Source organism: Carassius gibelio, chromosome B10 (genome assembly GCF_023724105.1).
Source record: "Carassius gibelio isolate Cgi1373 ecotype wild population from Czech Republic chromosome B10, carGib1.2-hapl.c, whole genome shotgun sequence".
Lineage (NCBI taxonomy): Eukaryota > Metazoa > Chordata > Actinopteri > Cypriniformes > Cyprinidae > Carassius > Carassius gibelio.
This window is the reverse complement of record NC_068405.1, coordinates 19,809,018-19,830,909: the sequence shown is the minus strand read 5'-3', so window position 1 is coordinate 19,830,909 and position 21,892 is coordinate 19,809,018. Positions and strand designations below refer to the sequence as shown.

The 21,892-nt window shown below is 37.3% G+C and overlaps 1 protein-coding gene and 1 pseudogene across 2 annotated transcripts; both read right to left on the bottom strand.

Annotated features, from left to right (window-relative positions):
• Positions 1-5,739: 5,739 nt before the first annotated feature.
• Positions 5,740-8,850, bottom strand: LOC127965903 (collagenase 3-like). Of its 2 annotated transcripts, none has more exons than XM_052566612.1 (10): positions 8,687-8,850; positions 8,368-8,609; positions 8,125-8,273; positions 7,509-7,637; positions 7,256-7,417; positions 7,049-7,172; positions 6,828-6,961; positions 6,370-6,529; positions 6,189-6,292; positions 5,740-6,066 (listed from the first exon to the last, which is right to left on the bottom strand). In XM_052566612.1, the coding sequence occupies exons 1-10, from the start codon at positions 8,789-8,791 to the stop codon at positions 5,966-5,968; spliced, it is 1,410 nt and encodes a 469-aa protein (XP_052422572.1). In that variant the 5' UTR covers positions 8,792-8,850; the 3' UTR covers positions 5,740-5,965. The 2 variants fall into 2 exon arrangements, with proteins under 2 accessions (XP_052422572.1, XP_052422571.1); XM_052566611.1 differs by having other exon boundaries at positions 5,742-6,066; positions 7,503-7,637.
• Positions 8,851-12,350: 3,500 nt separating this feature from the next.
• LOC127966119 (neutrophil collagenase-like) lies at positions 12,351-18,476 on the bottom strand (annotated as a pseudogene).
• Positions 18,477-21,892: the final 3,416 nt, after the last annotated feature.

Genomic DNA, 21,892 nt, shown 5'->3' with positions numbered 1-21,892 from the left:
AGAAGACTATTTACATCATTAAATTAAAGTTTACAGAAACCTTGTTTTCCCTCCTCTGCGGCTGTCAATCATTCTCCATTCAGTATTCAAATTGCGCGCACCTTGTCCATTTACAACAGGATGCATGGTAAAACTCTCGCCAATATTATATACTCACATTATAATGTTTGATCTGTAGATAAAAAGGCTGTGGATTTGCATAAAATGACTTTTATTTTGTGTATTTGTATTTGATGTTTGTTGCTGTTTTTAAAAGACTCGCTTGTGCCTGTTAGATCACACACGTTTTAAAAGCCGTAAACTTTTAAAATCACTTTGAGATCAGTTTTGAAGCATTTCATACATCATGGTTTTGTGCACTGAAAGATTATTAAAAGCTTATTTTATTTTTAGCCTGCACAATACATTTAAAATAAGCATAATTTAATTGTATATTATTTCTGTGTAGTGTGATGTAAGCATTATAAATATATACACTTCTGAATTCTTGACATTCATATATAAATAATAAATTGTGAAATGTATGATTGCCTGATTGAATTTTATAAGAGTACTAATAGTAATTTGTTTTTATTAACATGTTTAGATTGTGTAAAATTACTGTGTAGATTTTTTCAAGAATTACTTTTTGTATTTATTTGTATTACATTTAAATAAAATATGTTGACATTTTTAATGTGCCCCTCTGGTTAAACACTGGCCCCTCCTTGGCCCCCCTAGTAAAAAATTTCTAAAGCCGCCACTGCTGGAAGATCAACAGGAATCTGACTTGATTCTGGAGAGTCAACTGGAACGTGACTCGACTCTGGAGGGTCAACAGGAACCTGACTCAACTCCGGAGGGTCAACGGGAATATGACTTGACTCTGGAGGGTCAACCGGAACCTGACTCAACTCTGGAAAGTCAACGAGAACCTGACTCAACTCAGGAAAGCCCACTGCAGCTGACATCCTCTGCAGTGGCTCCGGGCTGGCGGCCACCCTGTGCAGTGGCACTGGGTTGGTGGCCATCTTGTACTGTGGTGCTGGCTCAGCAGACGTGACTTGAACAGTCTCTGGATCGGCAGACGTGACGTGAACACTCCTGGGAATCTCTAGGATCTTTGACAGCATGGAGAAATAATCCAAAAACGTCTCAGCGGCCATCTTGGGCATTGGCGCTGAGCTGTGCTGGTGTCCATCTTGCCTCGTGGCGCTGGGTTGACGGCCATCTTGTGTTGTGGTGTTGGGCTGGCTTCCATCTTGCCTTGTGGTGCTGGGTTGGCAGCCATCCTGTGCAATGGTGCTGGGTCGGCGACTATTCTGTGCAGTGGCGCTGGGTTGGCAGCCATTTTGTGCAGCAGCACTGGACTGGCGGCCATCTTGTGCAGCGGCGCTGGCTCGGTAGACTTGCGCCTCCTCTCCCCTCTCCATCCACAATTGGGAGACGGCGGCTCCCATCTGAACCCAGGGTCGACGGGGGGCCACAGTGGAGAGCGATGCCGGACCTCCTCTCGACCACTCACTCCTGAGCAACCTCCCCTGGTCCCACGGAACACGACCAGGCGGGTACCCTCAAAACCATTCCTCGGTGGCTGGGGAGGAGATATGAACAGACATACCACTGGATCTCGTTGATGGAGTCCTTCTGTGACGATCGTGCACCAGAGAGACACAGGGAGATAGAGAGATCCAATTGCAGGTATTTATTCAATAAAGGGTAATCCAAATCGTTGTCAAACACAGCCAAGGTCAAAACCAAAAAGACAGTCCAAAATAAAAAAACAAAGGAAAAGGGACAGGAAAGGGAACTCGGAAAACGAGCGGACTCGGAGGACGAGCAGACAGGAAGAATCTCGGGGGACGAGAATGCTGATACACGAAGGGTAAGGACATACAAACAACAGGGAAAGACTGTTTTTTATAGGGAGGCTAATGACAATAAAGTAACTGCACCTGGTGCAATTAACAGGAGTGCAATTACTGTGAAGACAGGACCAGACTAGAGGAATTCTAGTGCCTACGGTGAAGTGCCTAAGGGGAAGTGAGCCCACTAGTGGACACCCAGGGAAACAGAGACTAGACAGCGTGACAAATTCAGTGAAGTCAAGGATGTAATGTCACTGGTTATCAAGACACATGTGATTCAAGATGGCCATTAGATTTTCTCCAATAGTAAATAATACAGACCCTTGTATCTCCCAATAATAAAACAAGCTCAGGTTGTAATAACACATACCAAATTTGAGCTGATTGTGGTGCTAAAGGGTTCAAGATTTTCCAAGAAAACATGGAAGACTTTAATTAGACAAATTTAATTGTCTTGTCTCAGTTACATTCGGCCAAATATGTATAGAATTCTAAAAATATATTTTGATAACACTAAATTATGCATCAAAATTAATGTTCTGCTTTTGCAAAATGTCTTTTTTTAGTTAAAACAGAACCCTGTGAATGTAATTGATTCAGCCCAAAGATATTTTACTGAACAATGTTTCATGTTGTTTATATTATTATATACTAAGCTATTCATCACAGATGAACTGATAGATTAAAACTTACCCTTTGTAGCAAATGAGATCATGATGTCAGCTGTGCTGCTGTAAAAACGAGTGAATTTCATTGGAGTGACTAGATTCATCCACTTCAGCTACTGACATGTCAGGGGAGTAGTTCACGATCCTGAGGAAAAGGATCATTCTCTGGATCTTCTTTTTTAACTCTGGCTTGTGATTGTTATCACACACACTCATTGTAAGTAAGATGTGTGCTCTGCCATTTGGTTGTTGTTTTTCCAAACATTAAGAACTCATCAACATCTGTAACTCCACAACGGGACTTCCTCATCACCTCCAGCATATCTTTGTCTAGTGTGCAGTGACATTAAGCCCAAAAAACTTCTACATCTCTTTCAGCTTTTCAGGCAGTGGATCCGGCAGCCAGACTGGTGGATTTGGAACTGTGTATACCAGATTGTAGAAGCTCATTAGGAATTTCTAAAGAATAAAAAAACAAGGAATCATCAGAAGAATTAGAAATATGACCAGGGACAAACAATTGTAATATAAACAAACCTTTGCAATTTCATAATCAGTAGTGGGCTGTGAAATCGGAACAGCATAAATAACAAGCACCAGACTTGAAGAAAACACAACTGATGGTGAATCCTCATGTTGTGAACTGCTTCTTCTGCTCGTGTGCTTAGCTTCTGATTAATCAATGTCTGATGACAACTTATATACTCTTAAAACTGTGAGGTGTTGAGCCACATCTGAAATTATAAGCTTCTGTGACTAAACCAACAAACTGACTGGCAAGACAATAATAACAGGATTTTCAACTTTCCTGACAAAACTTGACTTCCTCGCCCAGATACCTGTATAATTTCTCATCCTCAGACCTTCATTTAACAGCAACATTTCCAAATTTGTATGTAATATAAACAGACTCTTGTATGGTATTAGTATTTGGTTATATTTCTTAAATCAGCTACATAGAAACATAACCCAGTTAATTCATACTTTTATCTTCTAGATAAAATTAAATACAGTATGTTGTCTTTATGATGTCTTTGGTCATTTTTAAAATGGGAAAATTTGCATTGTAGGGTTAGAATTTCGGTTAGAAATTATTTTTATGAATTGCAATTTACAGTGGGACTGCCCAATTTAGAAAACAAAATGTACATTTTTGTGCAAAGAGAGTGAGGTGTAGTTGAGGTATTATGTAAAGTCTACAGATAAGGCCAGCCATTGTCACTCTTTATGGTCAGATAAATGAGCATTATTCATAATTAATATACCAGTGATGACTGAGACTATCAAACTTAAAAAAGAAAAATCCATAAGCACCATAAAACTATTATGATAGTGGTCCATATTTTCACAGTTTGGTTCACGGGGGAACAAACAAGGATGATGTGATGATGATGATGATAGAACAAAATATTAAAGAAGCCACAGAGAGCCAGGCATGAATAGACATACACATTAACAATAAACTTAATAACCAACAAGCTAGAACACAAGAGACAAGGACTAATATAGCACAGATAAGGTGCAGGTGAGCAAAATGAGGTGATTAACTAATAATGAGAACAGGAACGACCAAATATGGACACACAGGGAGAAACCACAATCAACAGTCCACAGGGGTGTGACAGATCGACCCCCTCCCAGAAGGCATTTCCTTAAAACTGTGAAAAGGTCTGAAACAAGAGAGGCATCTTGTATACTTTTGACAAAACAACAGTCTTGAACATACGTGCTTGAGTGCCAGAATAATTATTTTCCAAGGTTTGTGTGCCTAACTCAAGAAGTATTAAAGATATTGCAATATGATTTTAGATTCTAGTCTTAATAAACTTTTCTTTTTGAGTCTCCATTGTCAAGTACTGTCAATCAATTAATCACGATTAATTGTATCCAAAATAAAAGCTTTTGTTTACATAATATGTGTGTGTACTGTGTATATTTATTATGAATATATAAATACAAACACATACAGTACACATTTTTAGAAAATGTACATGTCTATATATATATTCATACAATTTATATATATATATATATATATATAAACATAATATATAATATTTTACTATTTATATATACATAATAAATATACACAGTACACGCAGATATATTATATAAATGAAAACTTTAACCAGCATCACCTTTTCTGGCACCAACATTCCCCTCATTAACATTCACAAATATTGGTGTAAAAATTGACGAACTCACTTTTAAAGCTTGTATAAATCACATATGCAAGACCTCTTTCTACCACCTCCGTAACATCTCCAAACTCCGCCCATTCTCACCCTCTCAGATGCCGAAAAGCTGGTTCATGCCTTTGTCTCTTCCAGACTGGACTACTGCAATGCACTTCTCATTGGGAAAGAGTCTGCAGAGGCTTCAGTACATCCAAAACTCTGCAACTAAGATCCTGATGAAAGTGCGGAAACATGAGCATATTACTCCCATTCTTCATTCACTCCACTGCCTTCCTATCTCCACCAGGATTGAGTACAAGGTTTCCCACCTAACACATCAATGCATCCATGGACATGCCCCCCTACCTCAAAGAACTTATCATCCCACAAAGCACAACCCGTTCCCTCCGTTCAGCTCACTCAAACCTCCTCCACATACCCAGAACCATACTCAGGAGAATGGGAGATAGGGCCTTTTGTACTGTTACCCCACATCTGTGAAATACCCTCCCTGACTCATTGAGGGCACCTCAATCCACTCACTGTTTCAAAAAAGGCCTTAAGACATTACTTTTTAGCAAAGTTTTTTCTTTTACCTGTAGCACTTTGAGATCTCTGATGTAAAGTGCATGATAAATAAAATGTATTATTATTATTATTATTATTATTAATCATGATTAATCAATTGACAGCACTTATACTGTATGTATACTGAGATCCATACTGAGATCCCAAAATCTCTGGAAGCGAACCATATGGCCTTAAAAATGAAGATGCCAAAAGGAATGTTTATTAAGACCAAATATCTAAAAGGGAGTTAAGATATCTTTAATACTTCTTCAGTTACAGGAATAAACATGAAAACTGCTTTTACACCATTTTTGAATGGTCACTACAAGTACTAAAGTCAACAGGTTTTACTAACAGACCTACTAATCTCTGTATAAAAAATACATTATGATGATGCCATTTTACAGTAATTTGGCTCTGAACACAGAATAACCCTCCTATATTTGGTGTCAAGCTGGTTAATAAACAAACCCCAAAACAAACAGATTTTTCATCAAACTGCTCAAATCTTTATTTTTAAATTGCATCAGTCATAGGACATGTTTTGTTTTGTTCTTGTGTTGCAAATAATACTTTACTGTAAAATAAGTTATACAATTAATACATTAATTAATAATTTACTTTAAAAACACTGACAGGTCAGATTCTCCTTCATGCAGGCAGTAGTTTGCTGAGCTTTAAAGAGAAACTCAACTTGAACTGACTAACAGGGCAGGAAATAATTATTGTTCAGGACACGGAGCAGCTTTCTGTTGTAGGCTCCAAACTCAAACATCTTTGATCCACTGAAGAGATAGTTGAAACCTAAAAATTATCATGAAAGACATAGACATAATGTTAGATATAGGATTATATTTTAGACTTTATGGTTTGTAAGTCACTTTAAATAAAAGCGGCTGTTAAAGGAATGAAAGAAAAACCCATACCTTTAAACTGGAAGGCAGCGGTCACCTTGCCAGTCATTCCAGGGAAAACTTCTTCCACCGGTTTAGGATAACCTTTCTCTATTCTGCGTTGCTCCTCATTGTAACTGTCCAAAATAAATCATGTTAATAGTAGGTTCTTGAAAAAGATGACCAACTCAATCAGACTAAGTGATTTACTGACCTATAAATCTTGTTGTTAACAAAAAACAGGATTTTGTAGCTGGTCTCATCGTAGAGGACTGCGTCGACTTTCTTCACTTTTTTTGGCAAACGGAACATGCTGAGACTCTTGGGATATCCCCGTACCACATCGTAGCCATAGAGAGCCCACACCTTCTCACCTGAGGTGTGACAACATTTTCAAATTATATTTTATGCCTCATATAACATAGTTATCTTCACTAAAATATGCATTCTTTATTGGCATGTATTGTTCCATGAAGAACCTTTAACATCCATGCACTCTTGGAAGTTTTGGAAGTTTTCACAAAAGAACTTGTCAGTGAACAGTTTCTCACTGAAAGGTTCTTTGAGGAACCTAAAATGGTACTTCTATGGTAACGCTATAAATAAATAAATAATAATAGATAAAAAAAAACATTTTAAGAGTTCTGTCATTTCTATTCATATGGTTTTTACCTTTGATAATGAAGACTTTGTCCTCAAATGTACTCTCGAATGCTGCATCGATATGATTTGGAATCTGAGGCCAGAAGCTTTTGATGAGATGCTGTTCAACGTTTCTACTCAGAGGATAACTACGCCAGAAGAAGCTGCGAATAAAGCCAGATATACTGACGGGTCAGAGATGACTGAACACAGTTCACGAGGACATGTTAGAGGCATTTCTGTCTCTTTACCTTCCTTTGAAGAACATGATCTCTCCGCGGAGCATGGTGACAGCATCCAGGACCAGTTTGGGATCACATTTGTTTGGGGTAACTGGTGGTGGGGGTTTTGGACCTGTTCCATCAGAGTTTGGGCCTGTTTGATAAAAAAGTTCAATTATTGGAAACACCACTTTTAGCGTCTTTTCAAACCATCATTGATGTTTCTGATTGGTTTACCATAAAGATACTGGATTCCGTCGACATCATCTTTAGGGAGGACAAAGGTATCGATGTCTCTGTAAACGTAGGTGGGATACATCAGTGCACCCGGATCCTGGGAATGTTCGAGCCCAAGAGAGTGTCCGAACTCATGGGCAGCCACCAGGAACAAATTGTAACCTGGGGAATAAGTGGGAATGTTAAAACAGCTGGGGTTTTCTTTTGTGCGTTGGTACAAACTGGAGATGTTTCCAAAGTAATCTGCCTTCACTGTGAGGAGATCTGTAGAGGAACTTCTCGTCATCATCAAAATGGGCATCACCACCGATGCCTTCAAATGGAGGGAAAGCGTGAGCCAGAAAACCATTTGGCCCGTCAAAGGGGTATCCATCACCATGATCTGAAAAGAAGAAGAGATTTGTTGTTTAAACTCAATCTCTCTCTCTCTCTCTCTCTCTCTCTCTCTCTCTCTCTCTCTCTCTCTCTCTCTCTCATATATATATATATATGTGTGTGTGTGTGTGTGTGTGTGTTGAAAAGCATTCAAAAAATGTTAACATGTACAAATAAAATATAGGAACATTTAAAACACTATATAATTAATATGCATTTTAATGCACAATATTTTTACAAATATATATTTGACACATGAAAATGAAACATAATCGGCACATTATGTTTCAATATTACAAATACATGAAATATCTTTTTTTTTAATCTATCTTTCATTTCTCTTTACTTTTGTATAGATTTCAACTTAAAATATAAAAAACAATAATCAAATAAACTTTATATGGAAGAGATTGAAACTTGATATATATTTGGAAAACCAGATAAGAATACTCATTAAAAACAGGAAGTTTTGCAGTTTAGTTTTAAAAACTGACCTCTAACAGAAAAGGAGATCATGATGTCAGCTGTGCCGCTGTAGATACGTGTGAATCTCAGAGGAGTCACATCTGCCCACACTTGCAGGGCCCTTTTAATGGAATCATCCACCTCAGCTTCAGACATGTCAGGGGTGTAGTTCTCAATCCTGGTAAAAAAAAAAAAAAGACAGCAACATAAATGTCACAAGTCCTTTTTATTCAGTTTTGTCTTAAACAGTTTTGGCTGTTAACAGGTCTCACCTGTAGGTCAGATCATGTTTTTTCCACTTGTAGTCCCCTTGAAAAGTAGAGTACGCCGCAACGTCTGGAACCCCGCAGCGTGGCTTCTTCATCAAATCCAGCGTCTCCTCATCCAGCTTCCCTGTCACCTTGAGTTTAAAGAACTGCTGCATCTCTTTCAACCTCAGACTCATGGCACTGGAGCGTTTTTCAGCATCAGAATTGGTCTGCTTTGGCAAGCCATATAACTGAGTCAGGTAATTCTGAAAACAAAGATCAACGTTAGTTTACATTCTGTATCTAACAGCATTGTCAAAGTAGTTTAAAGAGTGTAAATTACCACTGCGATGCTCTCTTTGTCTTTATCAGCAGGTGGCGCTATAGGGCTGGTGTAACCAGAAACCAGCAGAGCGAGAAGAACGCACAGCTTGTAGTAGCTCTTCATGTTGCTTCTCTTTCAAGAAACTGATGCATTCTGTGTTTTGCTCCCCTCTTATATACACCAAAGACGGACAGATTGTGCAACACGAGATTGAGTCACAGGAAACAAATCAGGGAATGACATAATAATAAATATGACAAAATATTTACACTAGGAGTGGTCAACTCTCAACCAACCAAGGGACCCCCAATACATTTCTGCATTACATAGCTGATGATAAAAATACAGTATACTGTACACACACACACACACACACACACACATATACACACACACACGTTTAACACTGTCACATTAACAGTCAAATAAATAATCAAATAAACTTTCTATAGAAGAGATTAAAACTCGGTTTCATAGTTTGTATCTATGTTTAAAACTGTCACATTAACTTAGTTTTTAATTAAAAACACACACACACACAAACACACACACACACACACACACACACACACACACACACACACACACACATATATATATATATATATATATATATATATATATATATATATATATATATATATATATATATATATATATATATACAGGAGCATCTCAATATATTAGAATGTCATGGAAAAGTTCATTTATTTCAATAATTCAAGTGAAACTTGTGTTTAAAAAAAATTTCAATGCACACAGACTGAAGTAGTTTAATTATTTGGTTCTTTAAATTATGATGATTATATTCATATTTAACAAAAACCCACTAATTTACTATCTAAACAAATTGGAATATGGTTACATGCCAATCAGCTAATCAACTCAAAACACCTGCAAAGGTTTCCTGAGCCTTCAAAATGCTTTGATTCACTAGGCTGCACAATTGTGGAGAGAAGACAATCATTGCAAGGAGGGTAAGCCACAAACAAGAATTGCCAGAGAAGCTGGCTGTTCACAGAGTGCTGTATCCAAGCATGTTAACAGAAAGTTGAGTGGAAGTAAAAAGTGTGGAAGAAAAAGATTTACAACCAACTGAGAGAACCGCAGCTTTATGAAGATTGTCAAGAAAAATTGATTCAAGAATTTGAGTGAACTTCACAAGGAATGAACTGATGCTGTGGTCAAGGCATACAGACGTATCAAGGAATTTGGCTACAGTTGTCGTGTTCATGTTGTTAAGCCACTCCTGAACCAAAGACAACATCAGAGGCATCTAACCTGGGCTAAGGAGAAGAAGAACTGGACTGTTTTTTCAGATGAGAGCAGGTTTTGTATTTTATTTGGAAACCAAGGTCCTAGGGCCGTATTTTAACGATCTTAACGCAAAGTGTAAAGCGCACGGCGCAGATGCACTCGGGGTGTGTTCAAATCCACTTTTGCTATTTTAACGACGGAAAAACGGTCTGGGCACTGGGGCCCATTTTTGGAATGGGTTCTCCATATTCTCTTAATGAGTAATGGGTGTAACGTTCAATAAACCATTCAGAGTGTCATCTCCATTTCCCTTTAAGAGCGAAATGCGCTCGCACCATGGCGGAACGCAATTGACATGGCAGATTTTTTGGCAGAAAAGCTAAATGCATCATTCTAATACACGCAATGACTATCCATCATTACATTTTTATATTTATGTAGCCTAATATTCTTTTAAACTGTAATCCCATGGCTGCACAAATGGAATGGACGGGAAAACTCAAACAGCGCTGGACTGAAACTAGCAAACACACTTGTGCTGCGACTTGCGTCGCATTGCGCTGGTTGTATGATAGAGCCCCTATCTGGAGGAAGGGTGGAGAAGCTCATAGCACCTGTTTACCAAGAAATTTTGGAGCATTTCATGCTTTCTTCTGCCGACCAGCTTTTTGAAGATGCTGATTTTATTTTACAGCAGGATTTGGCACCTGCCCACACTGCCAAAAGCACCAAAAGTTTGTTAAATGACCACTGTGTTGGCGTGCTTGACTGTCCAGTAAACTCACCAGACCTGAACCCCAGAGAGAATCTATGAGGTATTGTCAAGAGGAAAATGAGAAACAATAGGCCGGAAAATGCAGATGAGCTGAAGGCCACTGTAAAAAAAACCTGGGCTTCCATACCACCTCAGCAATGCCACAAACTGATCACCTCCATGCCACGCCGAATTGAGGCTGTAATTAAAGCTAAAGGAGCCCTTAACAAGTATTGAGTACATGTCTTATGAAGTATTCTAATTTATTGAGATTTTATGAATCCTGGATTTACATTATTTACACAAAGTATATATAATCATTAATGCAAGAAATCTAGCAAAAAAAATGAAAGTAAAATTAAAAATAAATTGTGTTATAATGGTCATCTTACTTAAGCTTTTGCATAATAACTCTAGTTGCAATAACTGTGGTATTTGTGGTAAGACCATAGTAAGCAGACAAAGTGCAGCTCTTCATTACATACCTATGGTTGATCAATGTTACTGTTTTCTTTTGTATAAAGTGAAAATTGTTTTATCATTTAGAAAGTATATCTGCCATGTTTGTCGCTAACATTATTTAGCATGACTATTTGTTTATAGATTTAAATTAAGCAAAAAAGAAAAATTGGTATATGTACAACATATCCTGCCCCAAATATAGTCCACATGTAATCCATTATTGTAGTTGTGTTGGCTACAAAATCCCACTATTTCTCATGCATCATCTTGAGTAGGGGAAGCCCAATGCATTCAAAACATCCTCTTTGTTAGTGTTGTAATGAGATGCGTGACATGAGCAGATGGGTTATGACAGCTCTGCTTTAGTCACTCTGGTAGTCAATGGTTTGAAACTGTTTCCCGACAGTGTTTTTGAACACCTTCTGAGCTTATTATTAAAGACTATTGTTAGTGATTTGAGTAGCTGGTTTGATTAAATACGATTAAATCCAACAGTCCATTAGAACCAAAAATGTCCTAAACAGAGTAAAATGTAGTTTTCTTTGGTTTTAATACATGATGAATCTGCAAAAAAAAAACAAAAAAAAAAACAATGATGACCAGCAAAAGCATGAAAAGATTCATCATGTACTAAAACTAAGCTAAAATAATGAACTGCTCTATAAATAAAACTGTATCAGTTGGGAAAGTTGGAGTCAGATGCTGTATCCCACACAAAAAGGCTATAGACCAAATGTGTACACTGGGGAAAATATTTCTTTGATTACAAATATTTTGCATGCTTACAAAGAAATGAAGGGTCTGAAATTTTTAGAGACAGAATATCAACCATAAAACCAAACATTAAAAAAAAACATTATATAAAGGTAAAAAATGGTTTGCATTTCAGTGAGTGTCTAATTAAATATCTAATCAAATTACAAACCCTTCTTTTCTTTGTAAGTGGGCAAACTTTCGAAATCAGAAGGGGATCAAATAAATATTTTCCCCACTGTGCATACTCTTTCATCACATGTGTGGTTCATATGCTACTGAGGCAATTTATTTCAATATCATTTAAAGAGAACTTTACATGAATCAAGCAACAGGAAACCATCAAGCCAGACGAGGTGGACGCAACAAAATAATTTGCAATTTGGTTCCCATGACCAGATGGTGTGATACTGATTTCCCAGCACTGAAGCCATGTGTTTGCAGCCAATGTCGTCACTACTTGTTTAACTTGGGGGTTGAATTTGAGTTGTTGAAGTCCTACGGAGAAATAAATACTTCCTAGACAATGAAAATGAATTTAGTCCAAAGTGTAAAAACCATGGCCTCAATTTGATTTCATTATGCGATGTTTGGTTATGTTTAAATTCTCTTTGTGGGGGGGGGGGGATTCATTATTCACAGTTTCTGGGTCACTTTATTTTTTATTTTTTTTAGAAAGTTGTTTTTACATGATGTATTTTAAATGAATGAAATGTTATTAAATATATCTTCAAAACCCTACCTATTATATAAATCATTATAACAAGATACATTTATTGCACAAGATATTGAAGGATAGAGAAATAATAGAAACATAGAGAAATACTGGGAAAAAGACAATAGTAATATATTAATTAATGTGTAATGTTTTTGCTATCATGCTCTATTATGAACACTGAAATTGTAACAAAACTATAGAACATTATTTTCACTATCATTACACTTCCTTATCTTTCGCTCTCAAAAATATATGTAAAAATATATATATTTAAATCTATCTACTGTATATTGCAAAACAAATCCTGTTTTAAATTAGTATTCTTGTAGCATTTTCCAGTTCCAATATCTAAACATCTAAACATGGTTGTTCCGCACACACCTCCACGGTAAACTATGCGTTAGCATCTTTTTGGGGTGAATTATGTCTTATTCCTCTCACCGCGAAGCAAACAGTAAAATAAAAAACTTGAACAGTCTCGCTGCTTTTTCTTCTGTGTGGGCGTATTGAAGCAGAGCGCTTCAGTTTGAATCTGAATAGCGCTTTCAGCGCGGGGCGTGGTCACATTGGATATAATGAAGGGAGACTTGAAAAACGGACATCGGAATATCTGTTAGCAGCACTTGTTACACTTCATTTTAATGACGTGTTTGTAAATGAAGATCAGCGCAGACAAAGGCTGCAGACAGCACACATACTGATAAGACGCTCGGGAGAAAACAGACACATAACTTCATAATCATACTTCGCGTTGTGATTCGGAGATGCTTGTTGGTCTAAATAAAGTTGGTAATGAACCCTCTTTTATGGCCAAACGCTTTGAAAATCCCGCCTTGTACTCACCGAGATTAGAAAAGCAGTCATCAGTGAAATGTTGTGAACCGAACAAAAGGGAATGTGTTGTACTGCTCTGGTATTGTGGTAAAAATGAATTTTAGCCATTGGTTCTTCTGATCTTCATTCTTTGGCAGTGAAAATAAAACAAACTTGCCTTTACAATTAAAAACAAACGGTCGACATGATGCTATCACACCAACCAGAGCGTCTGTGTGTGGGGGTGGGGCAGCTCAGAGTTCTGTTTCTCCCAAGACGGTAGGCGGAGATTATTATGCAAAGTGTCCTAGTGACGTACATAGAGATGGGCAAAAGATTTGAAATCTATAACGACTCGTTTCAGCGATTCAGAGTCGACTCCTTACTTTAGAAGCCAATAACTTTATAAATCGTGTACTTTTTGGTTTAATTACTTTGCACATTGTTTACACTGATGGACAGCTACATCATACACTGTAATACAGGTCATTTTTGATTTCCCATCTGTGTGGGTCTTTAACAGTGGATGAGAATCCAAATTCTGAGATGTTTCTTGGACATCCATGCGGTACCTGGAGAGAGCTCACCTCCCAGTATTGAGAGCCTGAGAGAGACAAACAAAACTAAAACTATTCCATTATATTTATGATGACGTTGAGGAAAGCCTCTCCTGAAAACTAGCATGTTGTTTTTGTACGTGTTCTCATAGGCAGCATCTACTCTATGTGAGCTGTGAGGTCAGGCCACAAACTTGTTATTAGTGTGATTCCTATTTGCTCAAAACTGGGATGTACCCGCCAAATAAACCTGCAACAGGAGTATCAGTCATACACTATAGTGCAACTGTACTACTGAAGTCAATGACTCAGTGTACATACATGGAGCCAGACTACCTGTCTTTAAAGAAAACTAGCTCCTGTTGCATAACTGTCAGTGCGTCGAATAATAGCATAGGATCATATTTATCAGTTTTTTTGCCCATTGATGTAACTTTGCAAAGTCTGATTCATTCTAGAGAATCAATTGATTCAGTTTTATGTCAATCTGAGTCACTGTGCTATTGTTTTCGACTTTCTTTTATTACTCAAATTGATTTTATATTAATTTCAAACGGTTTTGTGCAAGAAGAAATATTACATTTATAGCTATATAATTAGATAATTATGCATTGTATTGCCCCTAATAGGGATACTCCACCTCAAAATGAAAATGTTGTCATTAATCACTAACACCCATGTCGTTCCAAAATCTGTAAAAGCTTTGTTCATCTTCAGAACACACTTTAAGATATTTTGGATGAAAACCTGGAGACTTGAGACTGTCCCATAGACTGCCAAGTAACATACTTTGTCAAGATCTAGAAAATTATGAAAAGTATTGTCAGAATAGTCCATCTGCCATCAGTGGTTCAACCGTAACATTATGAAGTGAGGAAAATACTTTCGTTCAGCTCATATTCTCATATTCTCAAAATGGTGCTACAGTGATGCAAAGAGACACAGAGGAGACAAATTGTTGAATAACGTCATTATTTTTGTTTTCTTTGCATACAAAAAGTACTATCGTCGCTTCATAATGTTATGATTGAGCCACTGATGGCACATCGACTATTTTCACGATGCTTTTCATACTTTTCTGTGCTTTGACAGTGTAACTTACTTGGCAGTCTATGGGACAGTCACAAGCCTCCCGGTTTTCATCCAAAATATCTTAAATTCTGTTCCAAAGACAAACGTATTCATGGACATACCATACTATACATTTCCTGTATATCTTTGACGTCCAGGAAAGACAGTTGCAAAACAGTGTGCAAGCCAAAATTATAGGCTGGGAACATGATGGCTCCAGGGTCTGATGAATGTGGAAGGCCAAGAGCATGTCCGAACTCGTGCACCGCCACAGCGAGGAGGTTACAGCCTTCAGGAGATGCATAGGTAACATCACACATCATGTGTTGTGTCACTTCAGCACAGAAAGCATTGCAAGTATATTTTGCAAAACCTTCATTCAGGGTCATTAAGGCATAGCTCACCTTTAAAGTAAGTAATTGTGTCATCCATGTGAATAGGCAATAAACCTTTACTACTATCAGAGAACAAAAACCGGAGCAGATATCTTCTTCCTTTTTTGGCATTTATTGTCCAGGCCTCCTCATCATCGAAGTGCACATCTCCTCCAATGCCCGGGCCGGGGAAGAAGGCATGTGCCAGGACACCTCCCTCACCATCAAACGGTGACCCATCTTCATGATCTACCATAAGTGCCACACATTAGTGCTGACAAGTGATATATACTTACAAACACACAAACAATGAATTTGTTTTTTTTTTAACGACAAGCTAATGATATTCAAATAAAAAATACACACACACACAAAAATATGCATGTAACTTATTTATATATTATATATAAACACAATTTATGATTAATACTGTAATAATGTTTCAGCTACTATTCTTTAAAGGTTTACTTTTTTGGTAGTATTAATCGATATAAATTAAATATGCATATTTGCATACATATGTGTGTCTGTTTGTTTGTATTGAAGTTATATATACACATATACATCCATATATACTATATCACTATTAATATTTATATTATAAACATTCTTCAAAATGTTACTTAACTTTATATAGTATAATGTTTTGTTAATAATAAAGTTATTACTTTGGGTACCAGTCACCAATGTGACTAATTTACACAAATATTCTGAAAGCTTTATACATGTTTTGCAGGCAATCCCATATTGATGATTTTACAGTAGTACTATTAACTGTGGTGACTACTCTGTTAATAAATGATGGTTCACTCCCTGAAAATACACACGCACACACAATAGAGTATGACTATTACTCAAGTTCCATAATTTCAAAGGTCAGCTTTTCTTCCCATGCCTTTGTTATTGAAGGAAATAATGATGTCAGCATCGCTCCTTCTCTGTCAGTATATCAAGGGCACTGCTTGAGCCCAAAGTTTCCATGCCTGTCTGAGTGCTGTCCTGACTTGTGCAGCTGTCAGCTTTGAGCTGAATCTGGAGATTCTGAGTACAGAGTCATGAGAATGTGAGTCATAATGCTGTGGATTGTGCTCATGAGAGTATGTGAACCTCGCCTGTATGTTAGAGCTCTGTTCGTTCATCACATCGTTCTTCTGAACGGCTCAATGTCAGAAAGACTACAGCCAGCTCTTCTCATAACCCCTACGGTCTGTGGATCCACATCTCCACTCTCTTCCAGGCCAAAGAAGTGCTGCATCTCCTTCAGTTTGGCCTTAAATGAGTCCGGCTCTGCAGCACGATTCCCTCGGCCAGTTACAGGCTTTAAGTTGTAGAATTTTTCCGGGTAAACCTGTTTAATCCAATCAAATTTCAGTGAACAGACACAGAACACAGCAGTCATTGCATAAAATCCAATAAATCAAAAAGTTTATTAAAGTTTATAGGTTATTAAGGTTATTAAGTTATATTAAAGTTATATAAAAAAAAAATAGTTTGTGATGTCCCAAGAGTAATGTTGTATTAATATCCTTTCAATATTTAAAGTCAGCATGAAATGGAGGTAGCGATTGTCTTTTTTCTCTCTACTTTGACAGCTCTCTGAGTGAAACGGCATCTGAAATGAGAGGGCGGGACTTGATTTTGTCTTTCGAGGATTGATTGGATCATTGGAAGTTCAGGTGTTGCTAACAAAATGGAGGCAGATCTGAATGGCAGTTTGCAGTTAGTTGTGGGGGATATATCTCCACTGGATGCACAGCTGACACCTTAGCATGAAGAAATTTTTTATTTATTGAGGATGAAAATGACGTGGACGATTAACGGCACAAAAACAACAGTGTGCGCACACACGTGAGAGAGAAACTGCTTGAATGACTGAGCATGTCCTCCATCAGGTTAATGGGTTAGTTCACCCAAAAATGAAAATTAGCTTGTGTTTTACTTACCCTCTAGTCATCCTAGGTGTATGTGACTTTCCTCTTTCAGACGAATCCAGTCGGAGATATATAAAAAAATTGTCCTGGCTATTCCAAGCTCTATCTTGTCAGTAAGCGGGTGTTGCAGTTGAACAGTCCGCAAGTCGTCAAAGAAAGTGCCTGCATTCATAATAAAATGTGCCACACGCAGCTCTGGGAGGTAAATAAAGGATTTCTGAATGTACAGTATGCGTTTTTATAAGAAAATATCCTTATTTCAAGCATAATTAACACTTTTCTCTCACTTCAGTTATCTGTCACATGCAGAAGACATCCCGGCGGATGACGTAGCACGAATGCTAGTCTCGCTAGTTTGTGCTCAGGAGCAAAGGAAGCAAAGTTTCCTTACTTTAGCAAAGGAAAACCAGTCTCCTCTTGGTTTAGATCGAAATCCTCCAACATGTTTCTTTGCAAATCCTTGGTTTGTACTTCTAATTCATGACCATTTTTTTGTTTTGTTTTTGTTCTCTCACCGCATTCGTCACTAATCAGCAACAACAATGTGCTACGACATCCACCGGAGCGGCTTTCTGCATATGACAGATAACAGAAGTGATAGAAAAGTGTTTATTACATTTTAATATGGATATTTTACAAAATGCATGGATTTGCCACAGAAAGACCTTATTTCACCCCCTGGAGCTGTGTGCGACATTTTTTATTTGGAATGTTTGCGCTTTATTTGACGACTTGCGGACTGTTCAACTGTAACACCCACTGACTGCAACAACAGAGCTTGGAATAGCCAGGACAATTTTTAAAATAACTCCAACTGGATTCGTCTGAAAGAAGAAAGTCATATGCATCTAGGCTGACTCGAGGGTGAGTAAACACTAGCTAATTTTCATTTTTGGGTAATCTTTAAGTCATATTTATATTAAAAAAAATGTTGTAAAATAGTTTGTAGAACATTAGATTAATGTTGTAATAATATGCTAATATCCTTTCAATATTTAAGGATAGTGTACTCCCCCATGGCTCACATCAGCACTGATAGTGTTGATTTCTATAAAGCTTCAGCTATTCCCCTGTCATTTATCCCAGCGTTTACCCCTCACATCACTAGCTCTGCCCATGCGCCATAGCTCATGACCGGAAGAGAAGATGAGTCATTTTGAGGAGGAGGGGAGGTTAACGGATTTGTTTAAAGATTACTAAGGCACAGGAATTTAAAAATAATAATAAGAATGAAGTGCAGGGATAAATAATTTATAATAAACACTATAGTATTCCATAAAAAAAAATTTACATTTTGATTTCATGCCGACTTTAACCTGTTGGCGGATGCAGTCACAAAATCAAGTCCCGCCATCTCCTTTCAGATGCCGTTTTACTCGAATACACGTCACAGTAGAGAAAAAAAATACTTCTATCGCTAAATCTATTGCCCATAGGGCTGTTTACCATAATTGTTTCAAGAATTCTACCACGGGAAGGGAAAACACCACATACAGCTGCTGCCTTTATTTTATGCTGAGAAAATTTACCCTTCAGCCAAACTAAATATATATACTTGAAAACTATTTTTTAAGACAAGCACAGAAACCTTTGGTAGTCTGCCCATGCTAATGCATGCGCTGTATTACAGTGTATTTTGAATCATCCTCTTTTTGCAATTATACACACTCATAAAAGTCACCATCATCACCAGCTCAATGCTTTTACGCAAATCGCCACTTCAGAGTTTTCACACAGTGAAACAGATGTTGTAGCTATTCACGTAGACCTGAATAGTGGAATTTCCCAGAGACTGCAGACTAGTAACTTCCCTAAGATGTTTTGAAACATCATGTGACAGCATATACAGCTTCCTGGATATACAGTAAGCAAACACATTTTTTTCTGATTGACGCAACACATATTAAATATGTGTACAGGTATATCAACATTTGTAATTTATTACTTCATGTATGCAAAAATAAGAAAACAATAATAATCCAAAAATGATCCCAAAAGTCTTCTTAAATTTTATTTTATATTTCTTGACGGAGAGACCTGCAACCAAAACTCCTAGTATCTGCTTATCAATGTTGGCAACCGTTCACAAGACCCTAACATTGTAGTAGTGATTGTACTGGTCCCTTAATGCTGTTTTTTCTTTGGTAATCTGTGCAGGGTTGTCTTGCCCTGGTTTCTCGCTCTGATCAGTGAATGTCTGTGCTCTGCTATACGGGAGCACGCGCTCTTCCGGCAGAAGTGCCCTTAGGACCCATATAAGGAAATTCCGCTCCATCTAACGTCACACAGAGCCATACTCTAAAAAAACTTTCCGAAACTTGTGACAAACCGGAAGATGTATTTTTGAAAGTTTGTCCATGTTTAGCATGGGAATCCAACTCTTTAACAGTGTAAAAACTCAGTATGCATGAAATAGCATTTCACCCCCCCTTTAACGAAAAGTAATAATTTGTTTGATGTTACATTCAATTGTGAGTTCATATTAAAGGTCATGTTACTCAAAGAAATGCTTGCAAAAAATTGCTAATATTTGCTAATGTCATATCATTACAAGACTGCATGATAGTGCCACAGCATATGTCTGATCAGGGAGATAACTGCCGTAGACATTGATGGGGGCTAATCCCCCCAATAATAAGAAATCGCTAAACCATTTTCTTAAATATTGCCTATTCGAGAGAGAGAAAGAGAATTGGAAGTTGCATGTATTCGCGTCTGTGTGTATATCTTTTTAGAATGAGTTTACTTAAAAACAGCGATTGTATCCACTCGTCGCTGGATAATATAATGTAGTGATTCAGTATTTAAACTGTATTTAATAAAAGTCGTGGGGCAGCGTTGACAAGTTTATTTTCTCCTGGATGGGTGAGCTGCGCGATTTCCGATATGTGTGTGTGTCAGTAAGCTGCTCATTAATACAGAACGATAATTAAAGGCTCTAATACACACCAGCACACCCAGTATATGTAAGAGCTAGACGACGAATGATGCCGTGTGACGTCAAGCGGGGCCCAGTGTGACTGCACTAGCAGCACCCCCCCACCCCCCACCCCCCCATCAACAGCCCTGCTCACATTATATCTCAACAAATGATCTTAACACTGTGATAAAAACCTGGTAATGCTGACGGAGTCATGTACTGTAGCCAAGCCCACACAGAATCTATACAGCTCTACTCCTGTAAGCCACAAAGTTCAGTATGTCGCAGTGCATGCTTATCATGTACTCCCAGCTCCAATTAAGACATTTCACCACAATGTGTTATGCAGAATCCTGCTGTTTTCCCCCCAAACATTAGTGCAGCCATGGTGAGCTGGCGGTCACGGCTGTTCATTAGAAGTCTAGTTTATTTCTAGAGAATAAATCGAACACAGATGCTGTCAGCCGTCACTCATTGTCTCAGCAAAAAAACTATTACAAACAGCTAATTTAAATGATGTTGTCACAGCTTCCTTATCCCACAGAACCTGGCACCTCCTCTTCATCTGCTTTTAACAGTTTTATCATCAATAGTGTTAGTAACACATAAAGCTGTTGGCTCAGGATGTAGTCAGGGGATTTTTGTATTTACATCATGGCTTTTTCCCAATAGGGATCTTTCTTGATAAAATAACACTTCCATCTCAACTTGGTGACTAGCTGGTTCGGATTAAGTAGAATCCACAATTATGTTTTTTTATTTAATTATTTTCAATTAAGTTACATTTTATGCAATGCTGCTCAGGCATTCAGAGTATAGTTTTTTTTAACATTTTTAAATATTTCAGACATATAAAGAAGTACTATAAAATGTGTGCATATTCCAGTAGCAGTTTAGAGACTGACTGTTACTTATTATAAGTACCCCCCACACACACACTCACATTTAGGAGTTAAATACAGTAAAAGTGGGTGTGAACTGCCATTGAGGTTAACCTAAATTTACCTATTAGAATTCATACTATGGGTTATTGTTTAATTTATTTAATTAGTCTTTGGAATTATTCTGTTACATTTAAGCATTGCTATGATGGTTGATATTTAACTTTAAATATGAGTAATAGTAACAGCAAATGGCCTATATTAATAAAAAAAAAGAGAGAAAAATATATACATTTTGCCCTCCTATGATCTGAGCAGCTTTTTCCCCACAGTGTGAAAACAATGTAAAACAATGTCTTTTTTTTTTTTTTTTTTGCAGTAAAAAGCACATGATACTCATTTTCTTTCCTTCCAACGTAATCGTTCAAAAATAGGATTGTTACATATGAATATAAAATATTTGGCTACAGACAAACAAGTTAAATTAAAACCATGTTTAATGTTTTGGCAGCATGCATTATAATGCACCAAAAAAAGAAATGAAAAATCATTAAACAATGTCTTTTTTTTTTTTTTTTTGCAGTAAAAAGCACATGATACTCAAAATGCAAACACGTCAGTTCTCTTACATTCACCCCATGGGGTATGCATGCGAATACAATCTTTGATTGAGACAGTAGTTCATTAGATTCAATAGATTTATGTCATTTAATTTGACATTGACTGTACGAGC